The 25229-nt window shown below is 37.7% G+C and overlaps 1 protein-coding gene across 2 annotated transcripts in view; it reads left to right on the top strand.

Moving 5' to 3' along the window:
* ATP13A5 (ATPase 13A5) overlaps window positions 1–25229 on the top strand; it is a 112274-nt gene that overhangs the window by 13778 nt on the left and 73267 nt on the right. For both annotated transcript variants that reach the window (XR_008476697.2, XM_002758175.6), the window contains exons 2-7: window positions 6826–6999; window positions 7733–7879; window positions 8752–8822; window positions 8927–9007; window positions 17607–17676; window positions 20599–20733. Coding sequence is in view for 1 of the 2 variants with exons in the window: in XM_002758175.6 (XP_002758221.4) it covers window positions 6826–6999; window positions 7733–7879; window positions 8752–8822; window positions 8927–9007; window positions 17607–17676; window positions 20599–20733 (678 nt within the window). In the remaining variant the exon portion in view is untranslated. The remainder of the gene's footprint in view (window positions 1–6825; window positions 7000–7732; window positions 7880–8751; window positions 8823–8926; window positions 9008–17606; window positions 17677–20598; window positions 20734–25229) is intronic.

Here is a 25229-nt window from a genome sequence, read left to right as displayed (position 1 = left end):
ATACATTAAATTTTCTTGGGCAAAAACCTAAGAGTGGAGTTATTAGCTCATAGTCGTATGGTTAACAACACAGTTTTTAAAATGTGTGTACGCAGCTCGCACTCTCAACATATGGGAGTTCAGTTGCTTCCAATCTTTACCAACATTTACTTGTTCAGTCTTTCTAATTTTAGCTATTCTGTGGTTACATCATTGTGTCATTGTGTGACTTCAGAAGAAGTTTTCAAATATGGTTGTGTAAATCTTCTTTCATTTTAGGATTATTTTAGTTATTCTAGACTGACATATCATTGTAGCTTTATTTTGTATTTCCTAATGATTTAAGAAATTGAGCAGGTTCTTGAATATTATAATCCATTTGGAAATTTTCTTTTGTAAGATCTATTCAAGTCATTTGTCCATTTTTTATTATACATTTATTTTTAATTGATTTGTAATGTTTTTACATATTTTAAATGAGTCCTTTTCATATATAAATACAGATATCATCTATATCTACATCTATCTATCTACTTATATATTTTCTCAAGAGATTTTTTTTTTCTTTTTTGGGGGGCTAGGGGAGAGACAGGTCTTGTTCTGTCACCCAGCCTGGAGTGCAGTGACACAAATACAACTCACTGCAATCTTGAATTCCTGGGCTCTGGGTACCCTCCCGCATCAGCCTTCTGAATAGCTGGGACCATAGGTGTGTGTCACTGTACCTGGCTAATTTTTTTATTTTTTAATTTTTGTACAAATGGGGTCTCACTATGTTTCCCAGGTTAGTCTTGGACTTTTGGGCTCTTGCTATCCTCCCATCTTGGCCTCCCAAAGTGCTGGGATTACAGCGTGAGACACCGTGCCTGGCCTCTTCAGAGAACTTTTGATCAACTGAAGCTTTTAATTTTATTTTTAAAATTTATTTATATATATTTTTAAAAGCTTAGAGACAGAGTCTCACTGTTGCCCAGGCTGGATGGAAGTGGTAAAATCATGGCTAACTAAAACCCTGAACTCCTGGGCTCAAGTGATCCTCCCACCTCTGCCTCCTGAGGAACTGGGACTACAGGTGTGCACCACCATTGCTGGCTAATTTAAACAAAAAAAAAAAAATTGTAGAGACAGGGTCTTTCTCTGTTGCCCAGACTGGTCTTGAACTCCTGGCCTCAAGCAATCCTCCAGCCTCAGCTTCCCAAACCACTGGGATTACAGGCCTGAGCCACTGTGTCCAGCCAGAAGCCTTAATTTTAACAAAGTTGAATACATTTGTTTTGTCCTTCTTTTTTATTTTCTGTTTAAGGAACGTTTGCCTACTTGAGGTTCATAAAATAATTCATCCTATGCTTTCTTTCAGATGATTCATTGTTTCAGTTGACCCACCCCACTGATTAATAACATATAAAACATTCTTTTATGTGGTATAAAACATCAGTGGGGTGGGTCTGGGGCGGGTGTTGTACTCATTTGTTTTGCATCATTATTGTTTTCCCCTGGCACTATTTGTTGAGCAAAGCACCCTTTCCCCCACAGATTGCAGTGGCTCCTTTCTTGCAAGTGGAGAAATCATATGTTTGAGTCTCTATTGGGACTTTATTTTGTTTTGTTGTTCTTTTGGTTTATACTTGTGTGTATACCTCATTTTCTTAAGTACTGTGGCTTTATGGTAAGTCTTCACTTCTGGTGGCATAATTCTTCCACATTTATTCTTTTCAAAAATTGTCTTGACTATCTTACATCCTTTGCATTTCCATAGCAATTTCAGAACCAAGTTGTCAACTGCCACACACACATACACACAAAGATCTGAAGAGATTTTAAATTGGATTAATGGTTAATCTCCAAACTTAATACAGCTCTTCATTTATTTAGGTCTTTACTGTCTCTTGGTGATGATACACACTTTTCAGTTTAGATGCCTGGTATAACTTCGTTAGAATGATTACAAGTAATTGATTTCTTTCTTTGAAACTATTATAAATGGTATTTAATTAATTTTCAAATTGTTTGTTACTAATATATACAAATACAATTGGTTTTTCTATATTGACCTAGTATCCAGCAATCTTAATAAATTCACTTATTAACTCTTATACTTTGTACATTCTTTTGGATATTTTATGTATATAGCCACATTATCTATACATAGAGTTTAGTTATTGTTTTCAATTGTTATTTTCTTTCTTGTCTGCTTGCTTGCTTTTCTTCTTTCTTTTTCTTTCTCTTTCTTTTTCTTTCTCTCTTTCTTTCTTTCATTGCACTTAACCAGTGCAATGAAATCTTACCAGATTTCTACTACTATACTGATAAATACTAGTCGTGATCATGGACAATCTTGTTTTTGTTGTGACTTCAGTGGGAAAATATTCAATATTTCATCATTATACATGATGTATCTTAAAGATGTTCCCATCTATTTTAAATGTGTCGAGATTTTTTTTAAAAATCATGTATTGGTGTAGAATTGTATAAGTCTTTTTCCCTATCTATTGAGATGATCCTCTGAGTTTCCTTCTGAATTTTAAAGCACATTGAATGGAAGAGTACATTGATTGATTTTCAAATCCTTGCATTTCTAGGACAAACACTATTTGGTAGTGATGTACTAACTTTTTAATATATCACGGATTTGATTAATCTATGTTAAATTATTTTATCTATGTTCATGACAGGGCTTAGCCTGTGATTTTCCTGGTTTGCAGCATATTTATCAGAGTTTGGTGTCTGAGTATGCTGGCTTCATAAAATAAATTGGGAGAATTTTCATCTCCTCTACTATAAAGAGGTTTGTTAAAGAATAGTATCATTTCTATCTTAAGTATTTCAAAGAAATCACAAGCACTCTGGGCTTGAAGATTTCTGTGCAGAGAGCTTTTAAATTGCACATTAATTTTCTTTAATAAACATAAATATTCATATTTATTCATGAGTTTCTAAATATTATTAATCTTTTCAGATTACCAATTTGGCTTTGATTTTCTCTATCATGTATTTCTACTTTCTGTTTTATTTCTTCTCTCATTTTTATAGTTTTTTTCTTATACTTTTTTTGGGTTTAATTTGCTTTTCTTCTTATAACTTCTTGAGTTGGAAGCCTAGTTTATTGATTTAAACTTTTTTTTTCTTTAATAAGATATGCATTTAAAGCTGTAAATTTCTTTTCTTTTCTTTTCTTTTTTTTTTTTTTTTTGAGACGGAGCTTCGCTCTTGTTACCCAGGCTGGAGTGCAATGGCGGAATCTCGGCTCACCGCAACCTCCACCTCCTGGGTTCAAGCAATTCTCCCACCTCAGCCTCCCGAGTAGCTGAGATTACAGGCACGCGCCACCATGCCCAGATAATTTTTTGTATTTTTAGTAGAGACGGGGTTTCACCATGTTGACCAGGATGGTCTCGATCTCCTGACCTCGTGATCCACCCGCCTCGGCCTCCCAAAGTGCTGGGATTACAGGCTTGAGCCACCGCGCCCAGCCAAAGCTGTGAATTTCCATGTAATAATTGTCTCAATTGCATTCCATAAATTTTTATTTCTCAATTTTCATTTTCATTCAGTTTAAAAGATTTCCTAATGTTTATTGTAATTTCTTATTTGACTTGTATGTGTTGTTTTGAAATATGTTGTTTGCTTTTCAAATATTTGGGAATTTTTAATTTCTAGTTTAATTATAATGTCATTATACTTTATGTCTGAGAATATGCTCAATTTAGGTAAGTATTTTGTAGATACTTGAAAAATATTTGAATTCTGCAGTTGTCAGCTGTGATTTTCTGTATTTGTCAGTTAGATCAGTGTAGCTGATAGAGTTGTCCAACCTCCTGTGTTCCTACTGAATGTTTTGTCTGTTTATTCTGTTGGTTATTGAGAGAGAGAGGGGTGTGTTAAAATCTCCAGTGATGAGAGTAGATTTAAATTCTATGAGTTTTGCTTTATACATTTTAGAACTGGTTTTAGATGCACAAAGATTTGGGATTGTTATGTTCTCCTGTTGAACCGACCTTTTTGCTTATGAAATATGCTTCTTTTTCTCTCAGTATTTTTTCCTTAACTATCCTTAAAGAAATATAATTTGTGAGACCGTAATACAGCAATATCAGCATTCTTCTACTTTTTGCATGGTATATTGTCCCCTTCTTTTCCTTCTTTTTTTTCTTTTTTTTTTGAGACGGAGTTTCGCTCTTGTTACCCAGGCTAGAGTGCAATGCTGCGATCTCGGCTCACCGCAACCTCCGCCTCCTGGGTTCAGGCAATTCTCCTGCCTCAGCCTCCTGAGTAGCTGGGATTACAGGCACGTGCCACCGTGCCCAGCTAATTTTTTGTAATTTTTAGTAGAGACGGGGTTTCACCATGTTGACCAGGATGGTCTCGATCTGTTGACCTCGTGATCCACCCGCCTCGGCCTCCCAAAGTGCTGGGATTACAGGCTTGAGCCACCGCGCCCGGCCTTCTTTTCCTTTTTAACCCATCCACTACTTTAAAGTGTGTCTCCTCATGGACACAGGGAGGGGAACGTCACACACCAGGGCCTGGTGGGTAGGGGGCTAGTGGAGGACTAGCAGGGGGTGGGAGGATTAGGGAGGGATAGCGATAGGGGAAATACCTCATGTAGATGATGGGGCTATGGATGCAGCAAACCAACACTGTGGCACATGTACACCTATGTAACAAACCTGCATGATCTGCACATGTACCCTGGAACTTGAATTTTAAAAAACTTTATTTTAAATTTTAATAAACTTAAAAAAAAAAGAAAAAAATTGGCAACATTAAAAAAAGTGTGTCTCTTGTAAATGGCATACAATAGGTATTTTATTATCTAGTCTCATAATCTTTGCATTTAATCATGGTATTATGGCTACATGCATTTAGTGTAATTACCAATACAGTTGGGTTAAATTTCATAATGTTGCTACTTGTTTTCCATTTATGCTGTTTGTTCTTCGATTTTTTATCCATTTAATATTATATCATAGTATGCTGCATATTTCTACATTAGCATCATGTATTTTGTTTTTGAGGGCTCTACTGTAGTCCATTGTTTTGATGTTTCAGAAGTTACTGAACCATTAGCTACCATGTGGTCTTCCCAATGCTTTTGCTATTATAGATAATGCTGCACTGAACATTGTATATGCAAAACTTTCTTGTTGAGATATTATTTTATTAGGGAATATTTCCAAATGAAGAATTACTGATTCAAAGAGTAGAAATATCTTTACAATTCTTGATACAATTTGTCACCTTACATTTCCTAAAAATGTACTCCAGTTCACAAGGTTATTAGCAGTATGTAGCTGTACTGCTTTCATTGCAGCGTTGCAATCATTGTGAGTTTGTTTTTTAATTTAAAAAGTTGTATAGAAGAGAACTGAAGGGGTGCCAGAATTATGATTTTCACTGCCATTGCTGTATATAGATAAACAGAAAAAGAGAAAGTTATTTATGAATGAGCTCATTTCATCTATAAGCTGGACTAAAATTCCAATTTGTTCTGCTTCTATTTTTGCACACACTTGGACTTTGGCAGTAAGCCCCTGTAAATAGCTCTAGGTAAAATAATGTATATTTATGACAGAATAGGTAAAGTGGCATCTACATATTATTTGAGCCTAATAAAACTATAATTCACAAATAAAACCAAAGCAGGTTTATAGAATCAGAGGAAACAGAGAGAGGAGAAACAATTGAAAACATGTATAAAAGCAGGGTGAATGCATATTGCTAATTTGAACCTTATAAGAATAATCTCAAAATTGAGTGGCTGCATCACTGAACAAATAAACTTTTTTCTCAGGTAGATGATACTGTTGAGGATCAGTGGAAAAAATCTTAAGCCAAGAGATTTTTTTTCTAGTAAGAGCTAAACTGGCATAAAATGCAGGATATTCCATTATCAAAAATGCTGTAGACGCTTAGTAAAAACTAAGTTTCTTGAAATTATAGTCTTGTGATCTGGACCTGAAAATTCAGAGTTCAGTCATATTTTTAAAAAGCACAAAAACAACAACAGCAGAACCTAAAATAAAAGTGTAGTAAAGATATTATTCATAATCATCATCCCTCAGGGGCTCCAAAATGCACTGAAAATTTAGGTTTTAAAATTTAAAAAACAATACTGTGACACTTCATTGTAGAAGATGGGAACTAGAAATTGGCTTTGAATAAGCAAATCTGTTGTTTGGCAACTTTCCCCTCTAGAACCGAATCTCAAATCTTTATTCAGTTTATGACAAATATTAACTAATCTACTGAAAGTCCAAATATTTTAGCATATTACTGTCAGGATAAATAAATATAAGCTGCATTTGGAAAGTCTTTCATGTTGACGGGTAATTCCTTAATTTATATCATCACTGTTGTAGAAAATAGTACATTTATTCATACTTGTGATCATTCTCATCACGTTATTATAAAACAAAGCCAAATGGATAAAGCCAGATGTATGAGTGTAGATCATATCTGTCAAAATTTTGTCATCTTCCTACAATAAATTCATATTAACAATTTTTAAAATATCTAATTCCTAAATAAAACAAATCTGGCTCAAAACATGAAGTATTTTATAAAAACCTCAGGTAACTCTTGTAAATACATAGAAGCAAATAGATTGGCCCCTTCCTTACTCCTGTTTAATGTTTTAATTCCATATACCAGGGTAGTAAAACAAATCCTTCTTTTTTTATTATTTCAGCAGACAGCTGCAAGCAGACAACTTGATTCAACCACCTAAAACCAGATTTCTCTCCTGACCAATATTCCTTCATCTAAGTTTGGTTTATTGAAAGAAAATAATATGCTTCTGTGAAAAAAGGAGAAAAATCAAAGTGATGTTTTACATTTATTCTCTAGGAGATGTTTGGTTACCGTGACCAGAATGTACGGAAATCCCTCTGCTTTGTTGCATCCGTGCTGACCTGTGGGGCTCTTCTGCTGGTGTTCTACTGGAGACCCCAGTGGAGAGTGTGGGCCAACTGCGTCCCATGTCCCTTGCAAGAAGCAGACACTGTTTTGCTGAGGACAACAGTGCGTACCCTTCTGTTATCTGTTTCAAATGCCATGATCATGTCTTCTGTATGGCCTCTGTGGCACAACTCTGTGACTAGTATTAGATTTCAGAGGGTAGATTTCCTCTATTTAAAGAGTTTCCATAGATCACAACAGGAGATGGCAAAATTATCTCTGCAATCCACTTGCTATCTCTCATTTTGACCCAGGAACAAAGGGCATTTCTTCCACTTCAGCTTGGGGAAATTTCGACCACATCAGGCTAACAGAGCGTGCTCTTAGTCCTTACATGAACAGTGGCTGTCAGTGTTACACCTTTTAGATTCCATAACATGGGAACAGTCATTTAATTTTTCAAAAATACGTATTTTGGAGGATATTACACATTTTAAACACCTAAATGTCACATTAAAATAGCTAGAAAGTATTTTCTGGATAGAAAGCTCTCCTGCAAAACATATCTTTCTTTTTATTCTCTAGCACAGTGACTATAAACTTTTAGTGCAAATCAGAATCATCATAGAAATGAGAACTCCTGGTCCCACCCAGAGTTTTTAATTCAGTAGGTCTGAAGTGGGGCTGAGAATGCACATTGCTAGTCAGTTCTGAGATAAAGCTGATACTCTTGTTTGGGCCAAAGTTTTGTACTAAACTCTGAAAACCCTTGCCTAACACTTGGTAGGTATTTGGTTGATTGAGCACCTTATTGAATAACACGTGAGAATTTCATGAACTGGATTGTCTTTTCTAGGATGAATTTCAAAGATATATGAGAAAGAAGGTATTCTGCCTCTACCTATCCACACTGAAGTTTCCTGTAAGCAAAAAGTGGAAGGAATCCCTGGTGGCTGACCACCACTCTTTCATAAACCAAGCCTTACAAAAGCCAGAATTAAAAGTAAGTTATTTGAAGAGTACAGTGTTATGGCATGTTTGCAGAGAAAATACAAAATAAGTGTTTATCAAATGGAAGTTCTGAATATCACACTTTTGGAATGGGAATAACAGCTATGTATCAAAGAAAGTGAGACAGGCTGGGCATGGTGGTTCACATCTGTAATCCCAGCACTTTGGGAAGGCCAACATGGGTGGTCACTTGAGCCCAGGAATTTGAGACCAGCCTGAGAAACATGGCAAAACTTCATCTATGTTTAAAAAAAAAACAGAAAAAGAAAAAAAGATCAAGGACCAGGTGCAGTGGCTCATGCCTATAATCCTAGCACTTTGAGACAATGAGGCAGGTAGATCATGAGGTCAGGAGTTTGAGACCAGCCTGGCCAATATGGTGAAACCCCATTTCTACTAAAAATACAAAAATTAGCCAGGCATGGTGGTAGGCTCCTGTAATCCCAGAGGAAGCTGAGGCAGGAGAATCGCTTGAACCCAGGAGGAGAAGTTTGCAGTGAGCCAAGATCATGCTACTGCACTCCAGCCTGGGTGACAGAGCGAGACTCCATCTCAAAAAATAAATAAATAAATAAATAAATAAATAATTAGCTGGGTGTGGTGGTGCATGCTGGTAATCCCAGCTACTTAGGAGGCTGAGGCAGGAGGACTGATTGAGCCTGGGAGGTCAAGGCTACAGTGAGTGGTCATCATGCCACTGCACTCCAACCTGAGTGACAAAATCAGACCCTGTCGCAAAAAAAAAAAAAAAAAAAGAAAGTGAGACCCAAAAGGGGACCTGCATCCTGCATTGAACACCACTCCCCTCTCTTGATGAGCTTTATGATGTGAATGACACCTGTTCCATCACATTTGTAATTGTAGCTGCGATGCATTCAAGTGCAGAAAATCAGGTATGTTTGGAACAACCTGGAGAAGCGGTTTCAGAAAGTTGGGTGAGTACAATGTTTCGTTGCCTCTAAGTCAGGATACGGGGAAAAACACTGATTTGTTAAGTGCTGTGAACTGAAGCGTGGTTCCTACCCTGACTATGTCCTAGGTTGCTAGAGGATAGCAACTCCTGCTTTGACATCCATCAGACGTTTGGATTGGGTCTGACCAGTGAAGAGCAAGAGGTCAGGTAGGTTTTATCATACTCCTTGAGAGTAAACTCTGCCAGCAAAAAATGAAGTATCAAATCAGTTATCATCAGTGCATTGTTGGCAGAATGCTTCATCAGCCTGATACAGTCTAAGTTCATTTACTGGCAGCAGAGATATTCCGAATTGTTCTCTTCTTAGGCAACCTTATTTTTACAAAGACTAAAAGAACAAGGCAATCATATAAAATGTGATCTTTTATCTCAGGCTTGTAGAGCAATCATCTTTGTGTTGTCTTATTTTTTTTTCCTTTCTTAAAAATATCTTGAGTAATTCCTTTCCTCCAAATTCTCAGAGAGACAGAAAGACAATACTATGATTGCATTTTACTCTGAAGAACTAGCCCTGGAGATGAGGATTTTGCTTGCTCAGTTAGTTGTGTTAGTCACTACTGTATCTGCAGCACCCAGAACAGTGCTTGATTCCTGGTAGGAGCTCAATAGATAGTAAATGAATAAATTAATATATTCATTGATTTGTTAACTAATGAATAGGCATCTTGCAAGGAACCAGGGATCTGGAGAAAAAGGTTTAGTCATTGTCCCAGAGACACTGACTAGTGAGAAAGAAAGGCAAAAACAGTAACGCAATCATGAGATTTGTACCTATAGATGCACATACATTAGGAAATGCTTACACTGTTGTTAACTACAGAGATACAGAGGCCCTGCTTTGTTCAGCTATTATTTGAAATGGTGAATCCTCGCAAATCTAAAAGAAAATCATTACAAGTCTGCCTCAGAATCTTATAATCACCTTTATTCCTCACCCATTTTGAGAGAGAGTAGTTGGTTAACCTTTACAGTCAACCAGAAACACCTATTCTCAAGCTAAGAAGTAATATGATACTTTAAAATATAGGTTTTAAGCTCCACCCTCATAACTCCAATAGTTCTATAGGAGCAAGGGGTACTTATAAGAGAGGAGATGCATTTTTAGCAAGCAATCCCCACAATTCTAACAAACACCAAGGCTAAGATTTGCCAATCTGTTGTTTTTACGTTTTTCTTCTATCAGACACTATGAAAAATGAACCAGACATCTGGTCTAGGACAATATTGTGTTATTATGTAAGATTTCAGATGTAATGCTTAATACATTGAAACACAAAAGTTTTTAAACTCATTAAAAATATGTTGGTTTAGTAGCATTAAGTACAAGACATATAAAAGATTTATCCAGGACATTTAAGAATTCTAGTTGATAGATGTAGATATACTCTGCCTAGGTAACCACTTCCACTGTAAAGATTTCTCGTCAGTGCAGCTACCTCATGATTTTTTCTTATTTATCAAGCACCAAACTTTAATAAACATCGTACATAATTAAATTTAAACCTGATCCACAGCTGGGCATGGTGGCTCGCACCTGTAATCCCAGATCTTTGAAAGGCCGAGGTAGGTGAATCACCTGAGGTCAGAAGTTCGAGACAAGCTTGGCCAACATGGTGAAACTTCATCTCTACTAAACCTACAAAAATTAGCCAGGTGTAGTGGTGTGTTCCTATAGTCCCACTACTTGGGAGGCTGAGGCAGGAGATTCACTTGGACCCGGAAGGCAGAGGTTTCACTGAGCTGAGATCGTGCCACTGCACTTCAGCCTGGGAAACAGAGTGAGACTGATCCACAAAATATAGAACTTGACAATCTAATAAGCAAGACAAAGAGTATCATTTTCCAAATATGATGAATGGAGGAGAAAATCTACTTATAAACATAGTCATGTTTATGTTATTTGGGGGTGAAAAGAGAGTAAGTAGAATATGAAAGATTTTTTTTTTCCTTTTTTTTTAGGGTAAGAGCAAAGTCTTTAAAGAAATTAAATGTGATGGATGATTGAGTAATATTTTACCAATTTCCCAGGTGAATTTGAGCTCTCTTACATTAAAAAACAAGTACATAACATGAGAAATGAAGGGGGATACACAAGAATCTCTGTTGATGAAAAGCTACAGAGTTTACATGCAAATTTTTCTGTTTGTTCCCTAGCAGCCAGGTAAAGAGAGAAAATGCACAGATTTACATAGCTCTCACTTTTCAGTAGCATGAGCATATCAGAACATCAGGAGAAACAACTTCATCCTGGAGAGAAATTGTGAGAGGAAGAGAACAAGTGAATTTTTCCAGGAGTTCCATGTTCCCAGCTTTACCCGTCATGAACTGAACTCAGTCTTCCATCTCAGTACCTGTCCTAGACAAGTCAAAAGACAATTCTTTTATATCACAAAAGTGAGGCCCTATGGGAAAAAAAAGACCTACCTGATTCCTTAACTAGTCAAGTAGTCTTCCTATGAAGATTGTTTATGAGGTGAGCATCTCTTCACCTTCTTTTTCACTCAGCCCACCCAACCTGCTTCTGTCCCTTCTGTTTAGGCTTGAAAATAAAAGGAGTAAATGACTTTCTGGCAGTAGAAATGGAAGGACTCTCTCTCTACCACTCTGCTCCCCACTACACACACACACACACTCTTGGGGTTAAATCCGGACCAATCACCTGCATGGTGACCTAGCTCTCAGGAAGAAAAAAAGCTTTGAAAGATAGGGTTTGCTGGTTTCTATGGTGGGAATATTCCATCCATGGCCAACTTAAAGCCACCAAGGTGACATCACCAAATGTGAAGCTGGGAAGAGATGCTCCCCTTGGTTTAGTGATTCTGCAAGGCCAAATTTAATTCTCAATGTTTACCAAAGCATTGAGAGAAAAGCATGCTTGTCAGCACCAGAGAAAAGGAATCCGAGTAACAGACAGCAAGAGAAGGTGGATTTGCCATTACTGTGTAACTTTAAGCTGACAGAAACTGTTTCATGAGAACACAACATTAGAAGACAGAGAAAGAAGAAGCAAAATGTGAGAAAGAGAGAGAGGGAGCCTACTATGAGACCTTACTCTCTTACTCCACAGTCTTGGGGAAGGAAAAGTTAGAAACCATGGTTAAACACCATGACCTCTATCCCCTTTAGAAACCACCTCTAGAAAATAGCCTTGTAGTAGATACTCAGCCATCAGCACTTACAGAAAGCTCAAGGAAGGGCTGTTTGGAGAAGAGGGAGGGGGCTTTACTCATTCTTCTGGAGGCCAATAACAGTCTCAACTATTAGTATTCAATCAAACGTTAATGAGTTACTTAAAAATATAATGTGTCTATATATTTTCTTTAAAATGTAACGCATAAGGCATTTAATAAAAATTAAATGGACTGAGATCATTTTCTTTTTCTTTTCTTTTCTTTTTTTTTTTGGGTTGGAGTCTCGCTCTGTAGCCAAGGCTGGAGTGCAGTGGCGTGATCTCTGTTCACTGCAACTTCCGCCTCCTGGGTCCCAGTTCAAGCAGTTCTCCTACCTTAATCTCCCAAGTAGCTGAGATTACAGGCATGAGCCACCACGCCCAGCTAATTTTTGTATTTTTTAGTAGAGACGGGGTTTCACTGTGTTGGCCAGTCTGGTCTTGAACCCTGACCTCATGATCCAATCATTTTCTTTTTTAATAAATGAGCAGATCCATGGTTCCATGGATCTGGGCCCATTTAAAGTACAAAATCACTTAACTCTAATGCCTTATTTTAGAGCAAAGCCCTACAGAGGCACCAGTAAACCTAAGTCCAGATCTCCTTGGCAGGATCCTGCATGGGTTGCTTTGTAACCCCATTTCCATTCCTGATGTCCTCCTGGTCCTTTCCCTTCTGCATCCCCATGCCTGGGAAGACTCAGGGTCTTTCCCCAGAAAAGCTGACTGGAAGTGTCTCACTTAGCTCACATGAGAGCTTGAAATCCTCTAAGAGCCCAACTTCCTGAGTTTTCCTGAGGCTATCTGAAAACGTGCAATTTAGGCAATGAAGTAAATGGGCAGGTCACAGATGAGGACTAATGTGAAAAACTAAAATAACCTTCATGTCAGTTGTAAAATGGAGATACATTCTTTGTATAAATGTCTCATTAAAAGTACATAGGCAGATTCAAGGTGTAATGAAATAGAGATTTTTTTCCTTCCATAAAGCAATTTCTCAACACTTACCAATCTTGTTTTTATTATTGTTTTTAATGGAAGGGCTCTAATGCCACCGTCTTGTTGTATGATGCAACTACATCCAAATCCCAGAAGTTGGATGCCATGTCCTATGCATCTGTGAATACCTTAGGTCTTCCTCTCTTTATAAAACAAGAGTGTTAGGGAAGTGAGGAACTCGCTAACAGAAGCACGTGGGAACTTTCTCAACCTCTACATGTCTGCTTCCTAAAAATTCCTAAGTTCCTGGAAGTGTGTTATGCCAGAATCTCCTGGCCTGGCATTGTGTGTTTGGAAAACTCTAGATGTCCCTGCCTGCCAGAGACCCTACTGGAAACTTATCAGAATGGAAGCCGTGAGCAAAAAACAGGTGTAGTTTGAAAAAGCTCCACCATAATTCTAACATGCCCTTCCTTCCTCCTTGAGGACTCCTCTAGTCTTTACCACCTGGAGCCTAAAGTGCCCACCACATAACATATTCTTAACAATTGTTTGGTAAGTTAATTGAATGAATGAATAAATAACAAATAAAAAGGGACATGGACCTCCCCCAAGAGAAACTATTCTTAGTCATCTGCATTTGGTTTTCGGCAGTGGCTCATGCCTGTAATCCCAGCACTTTGGGAGGCTGAGGAAGGTGGATCACAAAGTCAGGAGTTAGAGACTAGCATGGGCAACACAGTGAAACCCTGTCTCTACTAAAATGCAAAAAATTAGCTGAGCATGGTGGTGGAGGCCTGTAGTCCCAGCTACTTGGGAGACTGAAACAGGAGAATCACTTGAACCCAGGAGGCAGAGGTTGCAGTTAGCCAAGATTGTGCCACTGTACTCTAGCATGGGCAATGGAGCAAGACTCCATCTCCAAAAAAAAAAAAAAAGAAAGAAAGAAATTCTAACAGATTTACTGATATCTCAGGGTTGGAGGAAACCCCAATGATTCCTCAAGTTTAGCCCATGGTCCCTGCAGAAATCTCCTCCACAAGTTTCCTGTTGAGAAATCACTCAACTTCTGGAGAGGGACCATCTATCTCCAAAGCAACTCTTCTAATGGATAGTTATCACTATTAGGCAAGTCCACTTAATTTTATTTGACCTGTGTTTTTCTGTGAAGCCCCTGGGAACAATCTGGCTCCTGTTTTCCCTGCCAGCTGCTCAGGTTTTTAGTCAGGGAATGTCAGCTTCCTTTTTCTTAGACCTTTCCACATGTGAACCAGCTTCAAATCTCATATTTCTTCCCATTGCTCAGTCAGTGATCAATGCCCTGATCATTCTGCTTGGCTTGTGCTGAAACTGAGCTGGGTACATGGTTTCTAAACACACAGTATTTTTGGCAAGAAGCAGTAGAAGAGACAAAGCAGCAAGGGACATGCCAGGCTGATTTAAATATGGCTCAGATGAGCCATAAAGAGGATAATCTACAGGTAAATATTGATTCACTGGGCCCCAGTCCTCATGGGATCTGAGCTCTTCTCTCTTAAAGGTAATATTGCCAAACTTGAAGAGCCAAAGAGCATCAGACCCTAGGCTTGCTTTCTAAACTGCTTTCCACAGCCTGTGTACTGCCTTGAACCTCATTAATTAATTCTAATATTTAGGAAACATCCTCTAGCTAGGTCAGACACTGTGCCATTAGATGCTAGATTTTTTTTTTTTTTTTTTTTTTTTTTAGATGGAGTTTTGCTCTTGTTGCCCACACTAGAGTGTGATGGCATGATCTTGGCTCACTGTAACCTCTGCCTCCCAGGTTCAATGGATTCTCCTGCCTCAGCCTCCCAAGTAGCTGGGATTACAGGCATCCACCACCATGCCTAACTAATTTTGTATTTTTAGTTGAGACAGGGTTTCTCCATGTTGGTCAGGCTGGTCTTGAACTCCTGATCTCAGGTGATCTGTCTGCCTTGGCCTCCCAAAATGCTGGGATTTCAGGGGTGAGCCACTGTGCCCAGTCGATGCTAGATTTTTTAAACAGGGTTTAAAAATCTCTGTTTCTGCCTTTAAAAAGGCTCTAGGAAACTTGAGGGGAAAGACATGTAAATATACATTGTAATTTAATGATGTAAGTGCTGTTGCTCAGAAAGGAAAGGTTGTTGGAAGGGAGAAAAATACAGTTAGCTGTGCCAGAGGGAGTAAGATTTCAAAGATAGCTGCCATTTATTAAGAACTAAATGCTTTATGTATTTATCTCATATGCAACTGATAGCATTTTTTTTAAATGAGGGTCTCCTTGTGTTGCCCAGGCTAGTCTCATACAAACTTTTGAGATCAAGCAGCTCTTCTGGCTCAGCCTCCCAAGTAGCTGGGACTGCAGGTGTGTGCCATACTCTCAGCTTGATAGCAATTTTATTAGGTATGTTTTATAAAACCCATTTTACAGATGAGAAGAAAGTGGCTGACCCCTCATTCAGCCATCAGTTCATTCATTCAACATATAATAGGCTCTGTTTTAGGCATTAGGAATATATCAATGTCCTCTGGAAGCTTATATTATAGTGGAGAATATAGTCTTTTATCTGCATGCTTATTAAAATGTAAAACATAACTTGTAATTTCAGGTAATTAATATACACTATAATGAAAAATAAGGCGAGATAAGGAGAATCTGAACTGAGAGTCAGGGCAGCTATTTTAAGTAGCATTGTTAGGGAAAACCCCAATAAGGAGGTGCTGTTGGAACAGAGAATGAATGAAATTCTTTCCACAAGGGAACACCCTTGTTTCATTTAGGGACCAAGGGAGCAAGCCATACAAAGTTGTGGGGAAAATTAGTTCCAGGTGGAGGGAACAGCAAGCACAGGGTCTCATCTGTATTCAAATCCAGGTCTAGTTGACCCCACAGGTCTCAACCATTAGGCTTGATTGTCAGATCTAGTTCTCAAAGGCTGAGTAGGCATTTACAAACTGTGGGAATGTGGGGAGGGGCATGCAAAGCAGAGAGAGACAGAGGAGGATCAAGTTTGGGATCCTAAGTTCTGACACTTTGGTTAACAACAGTTTATTGCCCCAGATTGTGCAGAAGAGTCCTGAGGACCAAAATGGTTTGAGTTATGGTTTCTTTCCAGTGTGAGGTGTAGGGACTTAAGAAGTCCAAGAGCATGATAGGCTGTACTCTCTGATTCCCAATATCCTTGTACCTCAGTGTTTTCATGGCATGGAGTCAGAAGACCTTGGTTTGAGTTCTCTCTGTCTTTTGCAGACTACAGTTGTACTTAGAAAAAATATGGCTAAGAAGTCAGATAAACCTGGGCTCAGCTTTCTGTTATAACTCAGTGAAACCGAAGATCTCTGGATTCTCCCCATTGGTACTTGCTGAGGCAGATTTGAGAAGTGGAGTCATATACCATGCTACAAAGCCTGACTCTTCCTAGCTCTGTGATACTGGAAAAGTTTCTTGGTTTATCTGAACTTCGGTTTTTATTACAATAGATGCTAATATGAAATCTCATGGGGATAATGTAATGATTGAAGGAGTTAATGCATATAAAGGCTAAGTGCCTTTTCTGACACTGGCAACTCTGTTTAAAAGTTACATTGTCGTGATTAATGCTAGATGTGTGCACTTTTGCCTACATGCCAGACTGAATAATTTTTTCCATTGGCAAAGTAGGGATATCAGCCTTTTCCTTTGGACTATTGTTAGGTTCAAATGAATCTTTTATAAAAACTTCATTCGTAGTAAAATAGTATAGCAACATGCATACTTGTCGTAATGCACGTACGTATTACACCTTGTGTATAATGTACCTATTGACCAAGTGTTAGCCATGAAGGCCATATCTTCCAGTTCTTCACTCATTCACTTATGTATTCATTCAGTTCATGTACTAAGGGCCTGTCCTAGGTGCTGGAGCTAACAGAGTAAGATAGACATGACTTCTAACATCCAGGGCAGTCTAGAGTGCCTGACGTGTCTAGGAACATCTTCATAGCTGTGTCTTTTTTGCTGCTTTTAGTATATAATAAAATTATTTTAAAAGTAACTCAAGGCTGGGTATGGTGGCTCACGCCTGTAATCCCAGCACTGTGGGAGGCCAAGGTGTGTGGATCATGAGGTCAGGAGTTTGAGACCAGCCTGGCCAATATGGTGAAACCCCGTCTCTAATAAAAATACAAATATTAGCCCAGCATGGTGGCACACACCTGTAGTCCCAGCTACTTGGGTGGCTGAGGCAGAAGAATCTCTTGAACCTGGGAGGTGGAGGTTGCAGTGAGCCAAGATAGTGCCACTGCATCCCAGCCTGGGTGACAGAGTAAGACTCTGTCTCAAAAAAAAAAAAAAAAAAAAAAAAAAAAGAAGTAACCCAAAATGAAGATGTCTTTCTAACTTTTTTTTGAGTTGTTCTATACTTAAGACATATTTTTTTATCAAGGAATACATCTCTGTCCATCATGCATTGGCTTTCATTTAAAATATATATTAGTAGTTTAGAATTATGTTTCAAAAGTACTTGCACATTATTTTTTAAATCAAAGTCACAAAATCTCCTAAGAGCAGAAAAGTGACTTCTGCTTAGTTTGTCCTATAGTCACTTATCCCTGAGCTTGTTGGTATGACACTAATGGATGATCACTCTCCCACAGAAGATTAGTGTGTGGGCCCAACACCATTGAGGTTGAAATCCAACCCATATGGAGGCTGCTTGTTAAACAGGTAACTGTTTTCTTTTCTTTTTTTCTGAAAAAATAGATTTCTGCCCCTTACTGCATACCTCCTAGAAGGAGCACATAAATACTTTGATGTGATTCATATCTTGTTTCATGCGACTTCTTTTGTTACTGCTTATTTTAAATTCAGATCTACTTTAAAATTTCTTCCTAGGGTGAGAGACAGATTCCTGCTTCATAATCTCCTGTTTGCTTTGTTTTTGTTCTCTTAAGTTTAGATGGTGGTTGTGTTGGTGGCAGTGGGGTGGCCTAGTCCATATGGGTTGCTATCATAAAATATCATGGACTGGTGGCTTAAATAACAAACACTTATTTTCTCACAGTTTTAGAGGCTGGGAAGTCCAAGATCAAGGTGCCTGCGTATTTGGTTCCTGGAGAGGATCCGTTTCTGGGCTTCCCGACTATTGCTTTCTTTGTGCCTTCACATGGTGGAGAGAGAGCTCTGGTCTCTTCTGCTTCTTATAAGGACCACTAATCCCCTCATGGGACCTCTACCTTCATTACCTCATTAAACCTAATTGCCTTTCAAGGGCCTGACCTCCAAATACCATCACACTGGGGGTTAGGGCTTCAACCTTTGAATTTAGCGGGGACACAAATGTTCAGTCTACAGGACGGGACAGTTATTTTTTCCATAATTTTTGAGGATTTGAAATGTATTCTTCTGGTCTTTTTCAAACTGCTTTATTATTTTCATTTTCTTAAGAGTAACTTCTCCCTTTGTTAGTGTTTCACTTTTGTTTTGTTTTTGACAATAGCTTCCTTGTATGCTTCCAATTTGTTTGGTTTTTTTTTTTTTTCCTTACCTTAAGGAGGACATCTTTCCCATCAATTTTTCTCTTTCTCTTTGTGCTTGCTGTGCTTCTTTGATGGCTTTGTTTGCCTCCAACTGGCCCCTACATGGTCCCTGAAGGTTTGGGTGTTTGTCCTTTGGGTATTTGTCACATGCATGCCCTTAGCTAGCTTGAGGCTTGGCGCAGTTCACAGCTGTACCATGGACTCTGCTCTCTCCCATTTCACTTTGGCTGGTAAGCCCTCATTGGTTATTACTTTGCTCAACCTCTATTCTGGAACAGGAAGCCCACTGCCACCCCTGTTTTTCAACATAAGCCTCATTTCTATCTTCTGCCACCTGAGGGACACATTCTGTCTCTATTCCTCTGAGAAAAGAGCGCCTAGATTTTGCTGTCTGGTCCTTGTCTGGAACCCATGAATCTGATGATGTTAGTCCTCACTCAATGCTGCATGTTTCCAGTGTATTTCTAACCCATAAAGACGGTCATTTTGTTTTTGAGCATGGGTGTAATTTTTTTAATATTAAAAAAATATTTACCATTATTCTGTGTCTGGAGCAGAAAACAGATTGCTTTATTTTAACTTCATTTTTTTAGAGTAGTTTTAAGTTCACAGCAAAATTGAGCAGAACATACAAAGATTTCCTACATACATCCTGACTCAACATAGGTGTATTTTCTCTAACTATCAAAAAGTAGCCAGCTTTTTAAACTTCTTACTCAAATACGTTTTCAAATTGCCAAGGATTCTCCAGGGGTCAATTTGTTCTCTTTTGAAAGGAATGCTAATATTTTCTGGCACGTATTTACTAGCCCTTTAGTAGGAAAAAAAAAAAGCACAAATATTTCTTTACAGTTGGTTTCAAACGAATATTAAATAGAACTAAATTAATTAGGATAGTATCGTTTCTTCTGCAAGTAGTATTTAACCGGTTTTCTACTGGATTTATTTAACCTCAAGATTGTATTATCATTTGTACATAACCTGCAATTCAAACATTTTATAATAAGCAATTTGTAAGTAAAGCAGCAGAGATTGAAATAATAAGAAACATTAAGGAATAAAATCTTTTTTAATGCACAAAATATACCCAGCCCTTAACACACCACTTACTAACCTATTTACCACAGGTCAGTTCACTTTTAAAACTAAAGTAGAATTATATTTAATACATAAGGGAATTATAGAAAGCAGAGGTAAGAGAGAGTGCCACTGGTTTTAAGCAATATTTCAGCTCTCATGGGCTCTTAAATTCACTTTCTATATGTATATCGAACCCTGTGACTTTTCTCTGGCTTCTCGGGTTTGCCCTCTCTGCTCCCATTATTAGCAGGAGTTAGCAGGACCCAAATGGGAAAAATTGAGGGAACAAAAAACTCTGAAGGTATTTTCCTGACACCAAAAATGTACATATATGAATGACCAGCTTTCGGGATGGTAAATACCTTCTTCCCATGATTTGTCCTGCAGCCTTGGGGAAGACATTTCTCTCCAGTCTTCCTCCTTGTTCAAGAGAAGGACTTGACTGACTCATGTAACCTTGCTAAGACCTGCTACGTGAAAGATGTGTTATTTTTAAGTGGCCCGAATAAAAAAGTAGAATCTTTCATTTTCATTGTGCAACTTGACTAAATCTGCAGCATGTGATTACATGAAAAATAAAACTGCAATTAAACTATTCAAAACTGAAGTATATTTTTAAAAGAGACTGAATCATGTACCTCCTCCATTATGAATAAACCTGTTTAAGAAGGTAACCCATGCAACAGTCCTGCATGATCTGCATATGTACCCCATAACCTAAAGTAAAATAAAACACACACACACACATAAATTTTGTTATTAGTAAAATATTTTTGAAATTCAGAATAAATAATGATCAATTTGTGGGCGTAGCTCTGAATCATAAAATAATTTGCTTCCACCATATCACATTCTATGTGTTTGACATTTTCTCAGCCCAAATCAACAGAGATCTAAGTGAATTCTTAAATATTAGAGGTTTTTGTATATTGTAAAAAAAAATGAGAAAAAATTCTATAATGAAATGACATCTTGTTGATTGCCACTAAGGTTCATGCAAGTGACTCAGATGCTATTTTTGTACTTGCAGGTTTTAAATCCATTCTATGTGTTCCAAGCCTTCACTCTAACTTTGTGGCTGTCTCAAGGTTACATAGAATACTCTGTGGCCATCATCATTTTGTCTGTTATCTCCATTGTCTTAAGTGTGTATGATTTGAGACAGGTAAGAGCTGAAATCTATTTAGCTTCTAGCTAAATAAGTAAAGCCCATGGACTTTCTACTGAGAGCCAGGAGTTGCTTTGTCACACATAGGTCATGAAACAAAAAGAGAGGGCTTACAAATGTGGGATTACAGAAGGAGGACCTTGGGACTATCAGGAAGATTAAAATGTTTTTGGAAACTCTGACTATCATCTGAAGCCTTTGCTGAATGCTTTGTTTAGAAGGACTCTGGGCTGTATTTGAGTATGGTGGGAAAGAATGCTGTGATGGATTCATGATGCCAGCCATAGTTTTAGGAGAATGAAGGAGTAGCATCTCAACTATGTGCATTCCACATATTTCCCCGACTTAAATATTGTGTTTGTTCTATATGTTTCCTAGAAGTCCTTTATAATGTCTATATCTTCATTTGATATTCATGTACATCTTTAAGGAAATCCCAAAGAAATACAGAAATCCCTGTGAGGGAGTTAGGGGATGGGTCGTAGAAGAAATTAGGTTTGATTCTATACTCAATAAGACCGTGTTTTAGCAAGAGAATTTCCCGACATTTCTGAGCTTCTGACTTATTAAATCAAAATATCAAGGGTTGGAATCTTCATTTTTAAAAGTTTTACAACTAATGATTATTATGCATTCTGAAAGCTTAAGAATGATTATTATAAGGGAACCCAGTGAAGGATAAATTCGAACACCAAGATCCAGATATATGTATTTATTTATTAATGCCATCATCATATTTTTCACTCACTTTATTAAGTGCATCTATATATATATATATGAGTTTATATGGAGATTTATGTCTTTATTAATTTTTAAAATTAAAATAGGATCTTACTATGCACATTAATCTGGAACTTTCATTTTTCACTTTATATGTAATGGCAATTCATCAAGTAAATAAATAATTACCATTCATGTTTTAAAAATAATAGTATAATATTTTGTGATATAATTTATTCAACCATTCTGTTACTTGTTGAAAGTAATTTCCCTTCAATCTTTTGCTACCACAAATAATGTTGAATTAAACATAACTAAAGTACAGGCATGTTCTTACCTAATCGTGTTTGCATATTCTTAGCATAGCAACCAAAAGCCAGGTTACTGAATTGATGTATATTCTGAATTTTAATGGGTGCTGCTATATTTTTGTCCACAAATCAATTTTTTTCTCAGAAACATACAAGAGTATTTATTTCCACAGATTCATCAGTTTCTGGAGTTATATATTAATATTTATAATTTTTTAAATCTAATGTATTTAAAAATTGGGTCTCCTTGATGTTTTAATGTACATTTTCCTGATTGCTGGTGAGACTAGACACTTTTTTTGTCTAATAGTGTTTTGTATTTTCATTTTATATTAAGGGCTTCTTGATATTCATCATTTTTGTGAAAAAGTTTTACTTTTTAGTCTTTTTTTTCTTGACTTTGACTTAGCTATACTTGAAAATTTATGTAGGGTAAAATATGTCTCTCTTTTCCTTTATAATTTATTGTTTTGCTTATTAGGTCTCCCCTTCCAAAGTTAGGTAATACCTATTTTCTAATCCTTGTAACTTGCTTATTTAAAAATCCTTACTGGAATTTAAACATTCAGGTTCCACATCTTAACAGAATCTCTACACTCCTTTGTTGAAAACAGTGGCTAATATGGAACTTTAGACTTGATGGCAGTATTGTAAAGGATTTCTTTAAAAAACAGAAAAGGGATTAGAGGACAAACACTAATCTCATTAGCAGCAGTGTACCTAACCTAGCCTGTAAAGCACCTTGTAACCCTACACAAAATAAGCCAGTTTCCTGAAACCGTATATTTGCAATTTAAATCACAAGTCCTCAATCATCAACATCTGTTTAGCACTTTACAGTTTACAGTAGGCGCCCACATTAATAATGTATGTGTTTGTGTGGAACATGGCAAATCGTGTAATAAAACACACATGATTTTTACAGCCTCCTATCACCTGAGAGGGAGGGACAGGGACATCTGGGAGATAAAGGGACTTGTTCACACTCACCCAGTAACAGTGGCCAATAGACCTTAGCCCCAGGTTTTCTGATTCCAAGTCAGGTACCACACACTGTCTCACTGAGCACAATCTCAAAGTGACTCATGAATTTCCTTGCAGCAGTAAGACTTGGGGAAAAGCTTTGGCAGGAATGAAAGAAGTAGCATCTATTGCCATCTTCGAATCCTTCTGTTGAGCCACACTGAAGTTCATTATTTCATTGAAAGTCTTAAAAACACAGGCTTTTGAAAATTGTAAGAGAGTAAGTGATTGCAGGAGTAGAATAACATGTTTTTCTGCATCTACTGTGGCCTCAAATCATGCTACACAAAGAAAGCTTACCTTTCCTAAGCCAAGAAACCCTCCTGCTTCAGTCCCTTTCTAACAAGTTTGATGCAGGCGTGAGTGCGAACCATGGTACTTGACTGTATTTACATTGAACTGTATGTGCATACTGTATTGCTGAGCTCCACAGGCGGCTGCTAGAAATAGCATTGAGAGTATCTGGCCCACAGTTCTTTGCCTTCAGTTATGACTGAGCCAAGCTCAAGAGGCCCCTGAGTTAATACCCTCATTACTCATCTCTGGAGGAAGTCCAGCCACAGCAAACACAAGGACACACAGCAACAGATGCTGAACAGTAACAATATGCAAATTCATGTTAGAAACTGATCTTGGTCCCGCTGAACAGGGACAGAAGAAACTAGAGGGGGCCTAATAAAAATCAGGCAATGAGCTTTGCAGCCATGGCAAGCATTAGAGTGTTTACCTTCTCCCAGCTAGTTGGTTGCCATAGAAACCTGTGTTTGTAGATTTTCTGAGTACATTAACTTAAAGAGGATGCTAACATTATGCCACTCCAGTGTTGTTGGGAGAAGTAGAATAATTTGGTTCTAATAAATACATATTTGATGAGGGCCTACTATGTGATAGGCCCTGGAGGAATCCACAGATGCATAATATACAGGGTGCCTTTCTTCTCTCTACTGCCTGACTCACAAGAAACACCTGACAGGACAGCAGATAGCTATAATGGAATGTGATCAGTTAACTCACACAAGTGGAGAGAACAGAACAGTGAATTCTTCCTGGGGATTGCAGGGACCTAGGGAGTGGAGGTGACATTTGAATAGGTCTTTATGTGAAGGATTAGAAAGAGTTTGCTGGTAGAAAACTGGAGTGGACATTCTAGGGAATAGCTTGAGCAAAGGCATGGAAGCGTGACAGGTTATATAGGACGATAAGTCTAATAAACCAATCCAGCTCTACAGCATAATGAGTTTTGAGAATTACAGTCAAGTATTGTTAACCCATACTTTACCACTTCTAAATGTGTTGATTATCATCCTCTCATGCTAAGCTGAATTTATCATGGCATTATCTAAATGAGTTTACTAAGCCAAAAAAAACCCTAAAAAACAAAAAAACAAATTAAAGAAATCTAGAAGGATTTTTATCTTCTTAATGAAAACAAAAGCTGTTTTTAAGCACTAGAAGAACACATTCATCAACAGAAAAGGCTTTAGGGTCAGATGAACCTAGGTTTACTTAGTAAGTAAGTGATGGTGAGAAAGTTACTTTAATATTTTCAACCCCAGTTTTTTGGTTTTTACATATATGTTGGAGACAACATTTTCATCATTGAATTATTTTGAGGATTAAAGAAATCAAATACTGTAGTTCAAGTGCCTACAACAATGCCTGGCACATAATAACTGCTTAATGTTTTAAACTATGTACAAATAATAATGATTTGAGTCATTTTATATACCATATGTATTTCTTCTATGATGTCTTGTGGGTTTTAAATAAGTCTCTGACATGCCAAATACATCAACGTCATACCATTTTATAGCTTTGAGGTATAACTTGAAAGTGATCCAATTCAATGTTGTCTGTTTACAGAGAAAATGACTAACTTCTAAGGCACAATTTCTTATATACCCACATTACCTGGCTGGTTAGCGGTTATGTCTGACCTACAACTCAGAAATCCTGGCTGGCTCCAGTGGTCTTTGCCCACAGAACCACAGATGACTTTTCTATTATTATACATCATTAAAATGCATACCCTTGGCCGGGTATGGTGGCTCACACCTGTAATCCCAGCACTTTGGGAGGCTGAGGCGGGCAGATCACCTGAGGTCAGGAGTTCAAGACTAGCCTGACCAACATGGAGAAACCCTGTCTCTACTAAAAATACAAAATTAGCTTGGTGTGGTAGTTCATGTTTGCAATCCTAGCTACTTGAGAGGCTGAGGCGGAAGAATCACTAGAACCTAAGAGGCAGAGGTTGTGGTAAGCCAAGAACGTACCATTGCACTCCAGCCTGGGCAACAAGAGTGAAACTCCATCTCAAAACTAAAAATAAAAAAATAAAAAATGCATGCCCCAACAATTAAGCCTCAGGAAGTCACCTCAGAGCAATGAATATGCACTAAACAGTACTATCACTTTCTTCACTCAATTGGTCCAAATTAC

The sequence above is a fragment of the Callithrix jacchus genome, chromosome 15 (assembly GCF_049354715.1).
Source record: "Callithrix jacchus isolate 240 chromosome 15, calJac240_pri, whole genome shotgun sequence".
NCBI classification, from domain to species: Eukaryota; Metazoa; Chordata; class Mammalia; order Primates; family Cebidae; genus Callithrix; species Callithrix jacchus.
The sequence above is the reverse complement of the archived record's forward strand: the minus strand, read 5'-3'. Positions and strand labels throughout refer to the sequence as shown.